Below are 10,742 nucleotides of genomic sequence, written 5' to 3' on the forward strand. Positions count from 1 at the left end.
GTACTCAGCTGAGGGAATCTAGTAAGTCTAGTAGTAAGATAGAGTAGCAGTGAGTCTTTATCTTATCTTAATAACTTATAGCTTCAACCCAGTGGAGCACTTTGCTCTCAGGCTGCTGTCTTTCTTGTGGTTCATAGAATGTTTAAAATTACAGTAATACGGGAGGCAGAGCCTTCAGCTTTCAGTCACCTCTTCTGTGGAACCAGTTTTGGGAGACAGACACGCTCTATGCTTTTTTAAACATTAGGCTTCTTTTCTGTGCCCTCTGCCTCTCACCAAGGACAAAGGGCTGGTCTCTTGCCTTTGCCTGGCCTCTCACACAGGATCAATTTATCATTGGAGACCCTGCCAGGGGGAAAAAGGCCCCAAACAACGTAGCCACTGGGATTCCTGGGACACCATGATCATGATAAGGTAGTGATTCGGGGGAAAAAACTCCGGTAAACACTGTGTATAATGCAAATACAAAGCAATTTCCTTGAAAGCTATTTTTAAATGTTTTGCATCACTTTATCTGCTGATAGAAGCCACACAGGAAACACCCCTGCTCACTGCCTTTGCACTTCAGCCTTCAATCTGCAGGAAGACGACATGGAGGTGACAGCTCTGTGCATCAGATGATGTAAGTACTTTTTCCATTTCTAAATTACATTAGTCAATTACAAATAAGTATAACAAATGTTATAAATATAATGAAGCTTGAAATTAAATGTGTTTGTTTGTTTTAATTCTGAGAAAAGTATTGTTTTTTTGCCCGGCTGTTACTAGATGTAAATTTCTGTGCCAGCAGCTGTAGAAATCAACATTTTTATGTAATGGAGCTCTCTTGTTGTCTCTTCAGTGACGACTCTTATGATCCTTCTTTGTGCACATGATCATAATGTTGATAAGTATAAAAAGAACTAATCATGGATATGATATGATTTTTTTTTATTTTTTTTGCATTCAAGGGGAACATAGACTCACATAGCAAAACTAACATGAGAACACCAACACCAGCACATGCACCATCAACAATGTTTATCCAGATGACAGTGGGGAGTACTGGTGTCAGGCTGATGGAGGGAACAGAAGCAACAGTATCAACATCTCTGTCATTGGTAACAAGGTAACGATATTTTGTGCTACATTTTAAATGATTTTAATATCACTTGAACCACAGACTTGTGTTATACAGTTTGTTCTGTGATCCTGTCATTCCTATAATGAAAGGAGATATGACTCTGTGCTGCAAAAAGAAGATGGCTTCTTCCACCTTCACAACTGATTTCAATTAATCTGGACGTCACATTCATTGGAGATACACTGAGAAATGCTCATCCACAGTGTTTCCAAGGACTTTACGAGTGTAGCATTTCACGAGCTAGAGAATCACCTGAGAGCTTGCTCAGTGTCACAGGTGTTATGCTGCTTTTATATTGTCTGATATAAGCAAATGAAGCAGGTGCACAAAATGTCCCCCTGTGTTTTTACTAGCTCATAATGCTAGATGTGTAACATTTTAAATATTGTCTTTATATAAAGAAGCTTGAATTAACATTTAGATATTTTATCTTCCCATTAAAATTGTTATCTTTTACACATTCAGCAACTAATCCAGACATTTACAAAGAGACGAGACTTTGCTCCTCTGGTAACATACCATGGCTCATTGCCACTACTGTATTCAGTGCTCTGTTGTTGTTGGTGGGATTGTATCACTGTAGCAAATGTTGCTGGGAGAGAGGTAAAGAAAACTTTGCACATACATTTTATGTTTATTGCGTTTGCTTTTCTGACACAATTAAACAAGTCGTGTTAAATTAAATGTAATTTGAATTACCTGTAAAACCCTGGAATTACTGCTTATTTCAATTGTATTTACTTAACTGTTGTCATATGGATTAAGTTTAATATGTGGTTTACATTTGAAAATGTTGATTTCCTTTTTGCTGGTTATGTTCATACATTTTATTTTATTATTATTTTTCGTCTTGTGCAAATTTGTTTTATCCATCAACAACAGTCGATGGTTCAGGCTTAGCCGAGGATCAAACAGGTCAGAGCACAAACACTGTGGCAGTATTGTTATTATACAGTGAAAGATGTATCATTTCAAATAGAAATTATGTTTTTGATTGTTGGATATAACATATAAGTTATGTTTTCAATAGGTTATATTTGATTTTTTTCTTATTGTTATTTTTTTGTGGGGGGGTGTTAGGCTTAGGCTACGTTCACACTGCAGGTCTTAAGATAAGATAAGATAAGATAAGATAACCTTTATTAGTCCCACACGTGGGAAATTTGTTTTGTCACAGCAGGAAGTGGACAGTGCAAAAGTTATGAAGGACAATTAGAATAAAAAAAATAAAAAAGAATAAATACAGTACACAACTGTACAGAATAGAATAAAAATAGAATAATATATACAGTAGAATAAATAGAGTAAAATATACAATAGGATAAAAATAGAATACAATGCTCAATTCCAATTTTTTGATCAAATCCGATTTTTTTGTCTGCTTGTTCACACTACAAATAAAATGCGACAGCAAACGCGCTCTAGTGTGAACGCTCAAAGCGGCCCGCATGCGCAAAAGAAAACGTCACACACAACGTGCTCTGTTTAGACCCAGAGCAAACAATATTGTTTGACTGATGGCCCTTAATATAAAGACTTCGGACTTTACGTTTCCCAATTTTTGCTTTAAGTTTTTTGTTATTTACATAATAATGTAAATAACCTAATAATTATCCTTATTGCTGTTTTAGAGGAGCGGTGCTTCAAAGGATAGTTGCAGATTTCTGTCAGAATCTGCAGATTATACAGTATAAATAAAATGTTCACATTTCTCCAACGTTGTCTTCCCAACAGTTTCACTGACATCTACACTGGATGGCCAGGAAGCATTCACGATGTCTTCTCCGGCGCTGATAATTGGCATCTGTCTTGTGTCAGTGACGTAAAAGACGGATTTAATGCGACACGTTCAAACAGCAGTCGCTTTCTAAAACATCGGATATGTATCGGATTCAGTACCACATACGAAAGTGACCCAGATCGGATTTGAAAATATCGGATTTGTGCCGTTCACACTGTCATACCATGATCGGATATGGGTCACATAGGGTCAGAAAAATCGGATTTGATGCGCTTTCGCCTGCAGTGTGAACGTAGCCTATGAGACACAGACTATTTATTAAGCTAAGTAAGATTTTCATGTTTTCATGTGCCTGACGTTTATTATTTTCCAGCATCTGCAACTATTGTGAATCCAGGCAGAGAAATGTATGCTGTTGTCAGAAAAAAAAAAACAGGAAGAAGAAATGTATTTTATAAAACTTTTTTCTTTTTGGTACTGCCTGCATCTTTGTTTCTATATGTAATGTTTATAAATGTGGAGATTTTAGTAATAATTTTCAATGTGTAGGATGGTTTTATTTCCTTTGTTGGGTGTTACATAAAAACAACCATAATTTCTCTCATACATGCAAAGTATTGAACAGCATTGAACAACTAACATTGCTGTTGTTTCTGTCCTCCCACACCTACTGCTTTTATCCATCAGATGAAGATTGACTGTCCTCTAGTCCCATTCTCTACAGCTTTGGCCTCAGTGACACTCCACCACAAGGTTTAGCTAAAACAAACAAACAAACAAACAAAAAAACAAAACATTTTAATGGTGGTTTTTGACATTAAGCAACATTACATTGAAATTTGCAAAAATCAAGATAAATATTGTTTTTTTATGTGTAAATTCTGGCTATCAACTGATGTAATTCAATCTATTTAAAGGAGAAGCAGGAACCAGCACAAAGATGTCCTCAGCAGGTATAAACCAACCCATAGTAGAGGATCCCTCCTATCCCATCTTCTCTTCTTGTTTTTTTTTTCTTTTGGAACTGCGCTTTAAAGTGATTATTTATCCTTTTCTGTATTTCTTAGGCATCTTCCAGAGAGCTCACTGATGAATGAATCACATCTGTCTGTGAGAGTGAATACAAACCCAATTTATCATGCATTGTTTTTGTAACTGAACAAGCTGTACATTCTCATGTGATTTGGATTATATGCATGTCTATAAATTTTATGAGTTGCCTGTATTCAGTTAAATACAGCAGTCAGGCAGACCTACATGGCTGTAAGTACATAAAAAGTTCAAATGGTAAGAAGAGCAACCGTCTGTTATTTAGAAGTTGAATTTAAACCAACTTGTTCCATCTGCTTTGTCTTTTAAAAGTTGTATAAATACCATTACATGAAAAAAGCTCAAAGTGGTCAACCACTAATCTGAAAATGTCACAAGTTTATAGTCAGCTGTGAAAGACACGTGCAAATTTTGATACTGAGTATGTCACTAACTGAACTGTGGTCTAGTACCCAGAAAGAATATCTGGTGTCTTGTTTCATGCTGCAGCAATATTTGTTCAATATAGTCAAAGAAAATGAAGTTGCTTTCTACTTTTGTTTGGTCAGACTGCGTAAAAACTGAGTGCGTGAGAGCAGCTCAGCTCCTCGTTGATTCCGTTGTAATTACTATATAATAAACTATACTATAGTAAACAAATAAAATAAAAATATGTACATTTTAATTAAAATACTGAACTTTTTAAAAAAAATTTTATGGGTCAATAAATTAGAATACACCTTTTTTATATATTTGTATATTTAAAGAACAGTTTTATTATAAAATCAGCTATAAAAGGTTTTTTTTTTTCACGTATTCCAAAATAATGCTAATGGATTTACCTTCTTTTTAATTACATCCAGAAAATGTAATTGCAATGACATTGTACTGTTACCTACAGAGCTCATAGCTCATAATTACAAGGATGTGAATATTGAAAGAATTAACCTTAATAAAACAGTAGTTTTATTGTGTATAATAATGTCATAATACTGATGTAATATAATATTACTATAGTTCATTTTGCTATATCTGTCCTTAAAAACATGTTTTTAAAGTCCAACTATTCCATATGAGCATGTAAAATATTAGAGTAAGGGGCTTGTTTACAATGAAACTGTAAATAAATTCAAAGGAAAAGTAGGATTATATAGCAAAACTAACAATTGCACCATTGCAAATGCTTACAGACAATGGTGGAGTGTGACAATGAAGAAGGGACGAGAAGCAACATTATCAGTTTCATTGTCACTAGTACATCTGCAGAAAGAAAACAATATTCTGAGATACATTTTAGATGTATTTAATATCAAATAAATATCAAATTCATGTCATATAACTGATCACACTCAGCATATCTCTGATGAACATGTGCAAAGTACCTGCAGTACTGTACTTGTCTAATAAAACGCTCTGTGGCTGGTTTGTGTACATATGTGACCTCTGACTTAGTTTACACTGAAATATCTGTCTCTTCTATGAAGCATTGTATTGTTTTTCTTTTGCTTTTATTTTCAATGTTAGGAAAACACATAAAAGCCAGATTTGATTTTCAAAGAACTCTCATGTAGGGCTCTCTGTCGCTGTTTCCAGCTTGAGTTTAAAACTGACATATTTACCGGGATTTCCAAAAAACTTGATCTCAACATGTGGATGAACTGTCTGATTAAAGAATGAAAGTATAAGAACGATTAACTCATCAGTGCTGTAAAGCAAGAATAAGAAGGTGAATGTTAATTTGCTACAAACAGTATTGAAAGCAGCTGTAGGCTGTCTTTGTATCAGGTGACCTACCACGATAGCAGCTCTGCTTCTCTGAAAATGATTGAGAGTTGTTTCAAATATGCTACACAGGAGTCTATTACTCAGTCTGCAGCAGGACATCATGGAGGTCAGAGAGCTCTGCATCAGACTGCGTGAGTATTTATACATTATACATTAAAACGAAACTGTAGTTTAGTGTAAGAGTTTGATAAAGTTAACAATGTTGTTAAAATGGTGATTCATGTAGAGGAACATTTTGGTGAGAACTTAGAGATGTGACGATAAATACAAGACTCAACAAGTTTTAAAAGTATTAAAATTACACAGTTTTTGTTTTATTCTTTTTTCTCTCATCAGTGATGACCGTCATCATCCAGCGGTGTGCACATGATCCGAAAGTTGGTGAATATCATAAGTTTGCTTTTTTATATAAACTTTATTTATCATTTTGTGTTGGGACCAGCAGACAGTTTCATTCAGTTCAAATTAGTTTAATTTACATAGCACCAAATTACATCATGTTTTCTTATGGCATTGTTGAATGACATCCAGCAGTTTGTTCATTCAACAATAAACTGAATCTTTCTTTTTCTTCTTCTCAGATGCAGTTTCTCTTCGTATTGTTCCAAACAAATCCCAGTTTTTTGAATATGAGTCACTTAGCTTTTACTGTGAGGAAAGTTTTCATGGACAAGTAGTATTTAATATGAGAGGGGAAGTAGAGTATTGCAAGAAAACTAGTGAGGAAACAGCTGCAACAACAACGGACTCAAAATGTACAATTAATCCTCTTTATGTAAGTGACAGTGGAGAATACTGGTGTGGGACAGCAGGAGGGAAGAGAAGCAACAAAATCAACATCACTGTTACTGGTATGATTGAATGACACCAGTAACATTTTATCACAAACAAACACAAGTTCAACATTTTAAAAATTTAAGTAATTTGTCGTTCAGCTGGTTCTGTGATCCTGGAGAGTCCTGCTGCTCCTGTGATGGAGGGAGAAGCTGTGACTTTAAGCTGCAGAAACAAGATGACTCCCTCAGAGTTCATGGCTGATTTCTATAAATATGGAGTCCACATCAGGAACAACTCAACAGGAAGCATGACCATCCACAGAGTTTCAAAATCTGATGAAGGACTTTATAAGTGCAGCATTTTAGGAGTTGGAGAATCACCAGAGAGCTGGCTGCCTGTGACGGGTGAGACACTGAAGTATTTATTTTTTGTTGTTGTTGTTGTTGTTGTTTATTTTGGTTTTCCTTTTTTTTAAATTTCAAAAGTAGTATTTTTAATTTCAAGAGTCTTGATGCATGCTACCAGTCTAGGTAAGGTAGGTAAGTCCCAAAAGGTTGATTCAAAGTCACCTGCTTTGTCCAATTTACTGTTAATGTACTGTGGCAGTACATATGGAGAAAAAAAGTGTTTGCAGATTTATTGTACAACTGTTCTAAATTACATTTAAATGTTAAATAATTATTCCATTAATCCTCCCTTTAATAATCAGTATTTGATTTACTTTATAATTTATTTTTAAATATACTCATGATTACAACACTTTCTGGAATCAGAGCAAAAGTTTGTTTTGCACCATCCTATAAACGCGTTTATTTAGTTTAGTTCATTAGTTGTGTATTTTAACATGGTAGTCTACGGGGATGGATTCACTTTTGAAGAACAGCTTGAGTGGACATTAAAGGTTTTGCAGGTTCTGTCAATTTCTCAGCCCTTGAATTTCCCAGAATTAGATGTAGATAATAAGTTTGAAACCAAGGTGAGCAAAACTAATTAATTAATTTCTATTATCTCTGCAGCCAGTCACTTGGAGATTTACCTCATCTTACGGACTTTGTTAACCATCATGTTGATGGCTCTACTGCTGCTGCTGGTGGGACTTGTTCACTGTGGAACAACTGGTGGGACAGTTACAACAACTAACTTGTATTCACCCACATGTAACTATAATTGTCATGATACAGGAAACAGTGCAGACAATGATAACGAGTAGTACAAATAGAAAAAGACCTTTACATGCTTCATTAATTAATTAATTTGAGACTTTTATTTTGGTTGGTTAGGTTTCTAGAAGCAAAGATCCCCACATACTTTGTGCCATAAAAGTGATTAATGATAATAATACAATAAAAATATGTAATAATAAGATATGTATAGATGTTTTATATGGAAAAATAATTCATAATGGTGTGTTGTGATTTTAAGTGAAAAACTTTACTTTTTTGACAGCAGTCGTGAGTGTCTGTGTGTGAGTGTGCAAGTGTGCTAACACGTGTTATAGCATGCTTTTATGGTTATTCTTAATTAAACTGCTTTTTTTGACAAAGCTTTTGTGACAAAAGAGGGCAGTGAAGATGAGGGGGACTGAAGGCTGCATGGACCGCTGGAAGACTTTAATTCATTTTATTTGCATTTGTTTAATCTGAAAAGGGAACATCACAAAGTGCAACACAATTTCACTTGAGGTGGCCATACCATAGCAAGACTTTCCGAGAGTACATCTTCAAACAGCAACCAGTCTGGACTGACAAGACAGTTTAGACTGATGGTTCGAACCCTAGGATAAGACTCCTCCTGAAGCCATCATTAAACTAAAAAATAGAGGTGGTTCTACCCTTTACCAATTAGAAAACTTGTGAATAATAAACCAATTTCAACGAGGCAGGTTCTCACTTTGACCAGTGAGAGATCAGGGGAGGCCAGGTTTAACCTGATCAGTGTAACACAGCTGTTTGAGGTGTTATGTCCCCCCACCGTCCCGACAGCTGTCCACCTCCCCTTCCTCTCTTGAAGCCAGTGATCGGTGAGAGACCAGAACCTCTCATCTGCCTGGATTTTAGCTAATGCCCAAGACTCTTGGCTGACAGTTGAGCTACCAAGCTGGGGCTCCTCCCTGAGGTGGTCCTACTCCTAACCATTACCAGTAAGATAGCCGGGGACAGTTTTAACACAGCCAATTAGGAACACAGCATAGATTACAGCCTTCTGACGAGGGGTTAGAGGTTTAGAATCAGGCAGAGGCTGAATTTGGAAGGTCCCATGGTCTTTGTCTGATAACCTTTCCACAATAACCACGTCCGATTCCGAGCTGATCAAAACAGATGCCAGTTTGCTGCTGTGCTTATGTTACATCAAGGTACATCTAGCTACTCATTTGTTTTTTTCATGCCTCTGTGAATCTTCTCGTCTGTTAGATCACAGGGTTTTATAGCACTTTTAATACGCTTTTGAATGTATTAAGCCTTAAGTTTAAGAACAATTGTCGGGTTGCAAATTTTGAAGCCAATATGGTAGCCATATCCCACGAATGCTGTGGAGGTCCAGCTTTTCAGATCCAATTGAAAATCAAATCACTCAAAAAGATTCTCTGGAAAGTAGAGTAGAATTCTTAGAACAGAGTGTCGTGGAATTGTGTAAATAAAGTCTGCAACAAGGAAAAAGCGGTGGTCATACTCTTTATTACTGCAAGCAGGAAAGCAAACACACGTCAAACATCATAGTTCACAGTCATGCCAGCTCTGCCCTCGGGACGTCTCAGCTCTCAGAAAGAAGGAGCAGACAAAAAGCTACCCGATGCATATCGGACTCATCTTATAAAGGGACAGTGATCCTCCCTCCTGCCATTGGGTACCCTTTCGTCCTTTGTTCTTTCTTTTCATCTTCCACTTATGATACATGTGACCCTACACCATAACTTTTCGTAAACCAGTCTTTTATCCATCATTGCATTGGGTCCCTTTGTCAGTTTTATGGCCAAAGTGAGTCTGAAAGTCTGCAGAAAGGCAGCTAACAGTTAATCACTTCAATAATTTTGTTGGGTGCGCAGGGCAGACATAAACTGCTATCTATGCTGAGTAAGGGTTTATTCTTCGCCTTCTGGCGTTTGAGGTGAGAATCATAATCCCAGGTACATGCCCTGCAAAGGCCAGGTTTATTTGCTATAGAGACATTGAGAGGGCTGTACATGTTTTGCTTCACAGCCCTTTAAAGGGCTGTATGCTTTTACCTTACAGCCCCAGAAAAGGCCGCAGGCCCTTGCTTTACAGCCATCCAAACAGCTGCATGCTTCTGCTGTACAGCCATGTAAAGGGCTGCAGTCCAGTTAAATGCAGCTGCATGGAGAGAAAGGGTCCATTGTGCATACCTCCCCGTTGCTTGGTGGGGCGTGGTTTGCAGTGCCGTGCGGACGCACCTGCACGGCATCCGCAATCACCCCCGCCGTGTTAAAACATGGGGACTCAGGGGTTGTTGTGTGTTGTGGTGTGATGCAAGTCAATAAAGATGGCTCAAAACTGTGACCCGTGGACTCGCCTTGCCTTATTCGTGCCACAGTTCTTTATTTTAGGTTCTTTTTAAGCTTTCTGGTTTCAATTCAGCTATTAGCTGGCTAGTCACAAGGAAATATGTCTTCCCCCTCTGTTTTACACTTTACCAGAATTTTGTCTATATAATAAAGATGGCCATTCATCACCTTCACTTTATACAACTCTTGTTCATAAAAACTACTGGTAATTAGTTCACTGTCATAGTCTTTGATCTTATACACAGGGGAATGCGATGTCGTCTACGCTAATTATTTCATCTGTGAAAATCTGTTTGTAGTGTTTATCAAGTTTTTTAACAAGTCAATCGATTCAATTTTTAAAAAAACAGTAAACACACACAAAATCTCAAAATATGACTTGAATTTGAGTGAAAACTTGACACCCCCCAGCGGGGCATGCAGCCTCCAGCTCCTATACGGACTGGAAGCCAAAACATGGAGTGGACCCAAAAACAGATTCAAGCCGAGAAACAGAACTTTGAAGCAAACAAGGGTGTTATTTACAACGAAATGAAGGTACAAGATGATAAAAATAGAAACTGTGAAATATAATGACTGTGAACTAACAACAAACTGAGACATACTAAGGAACATAGATGAAGGGGCACTATGAAGAACAACTAAGAACAAACTGAGACAGGCTGTGACCTACGAAGTAAGAAGATGGCGTATGGCACTACGTACAAGAGCGTAGGGGCTTTCAACTAGGCTGCCCTGGGACATGAGTGGTGGACCATGGGACTTGC

General features: G+C 37.0%; 1 protein-coding gene and 2 long non-coding RNA genes across 3 annotated transcripts; all 3 read left to right on the forward strand.

Moving 5' to 3' along the window:
* Positions 1-513: 513 nt before the first annotated feature.
* LOC112843920 (uncharacterized) lies at positions 514-1,771 on the forward strand. Its single transcript, XR_003216475.1, has 3 exons — positions 514-622; positions 951-1,108; positions 1,213-1,771. It is a non-coding gene; the product is annotated as an uncharacterized LOC112843920 (long non-coding RNA).
* A 1,613-nt stretch (positions 1,772-3,384) lies between these two features.
* Positions 3,385-4,501, forward strand: LOC112843911 (uncharacterized). The gene is made up of 3 exons (XR_003216472.1): positions 3,385-3,617; positions 3,782-3,817; positions 3,932-4,501. It is a non-coding gene; the product is annotated as an uncharacterized LOC112843911 (long non-coding RNA).
* A 1,525-nt stretch (positions 4,502-6,026) lies between these two features.
* Positions 6,027-8,225, forward strand: LOC112843897 (low affinity immunoglobulin gamma Fc region receptor II-b-like). The gene is made up of 4 exons (XM_025903224.1): positions 6,027-6,059; positions 6,260-6,529; positions 6,614-6,859; positions 7,472-8,225. Exons 2-4 carry the CDS (start codon positions 6,364-6,366, stop codon positions 7,663-7,665), a joined length of 606 nt encoding a protein of 201 aa, XP_025759009.1. The 5' UTR covers positions 6,027-6,059; positions 6,260-6,363; the 3' UTR covers positions 7,666-8,225.
* The last annotated feature ends 2,517 nt before the right edge of the window (positions 8,226-10,742 follow it).

The sequence above is a fragment of the Oreochromis niloticus genome, linkage group LG3 (assembly GCF_001858045.2).
Source record: "Oreochromis niloticus isolate F11D_XX linkage group LG3, O_niloticus_UMD_NMBU, whole genome shotgun sequence".
Lineage (NCBI taxonomy): Eukaryota > Metazoa > Chordata > Actinopteri > Cichliformes > Cichlidae > Oreochromis > Oreochromis niloticus.

What these genes read in the sequence shown, in the direction of transcription:
- LOC112843897 (XM_025903224.1), top strand. Translation starts at nt 6,364, where the DNA reads ATGAGAGGGGAAGTAGAGTATTGCAAGAAAACTAGTGAGGAAACAGCT. An exon ending in AATCAACATCACTGTTACTG is followed by an intron (nt 6,530 to 6,613) that starts GTATGATTGAAT and finishes TTTGTCGTTCAG; the next exon opens with CTGGTTCTGTGATCCTGGAG. An exon ending in GAGCTGGCTGCCTGTGACGG is followed by an intron (nt 6,860 to 7,471) that starts GTGAGACACTGA and finishes TTATCTCTGCAG; the next exon opens with CCAGTCACTTGGAGATTTAC.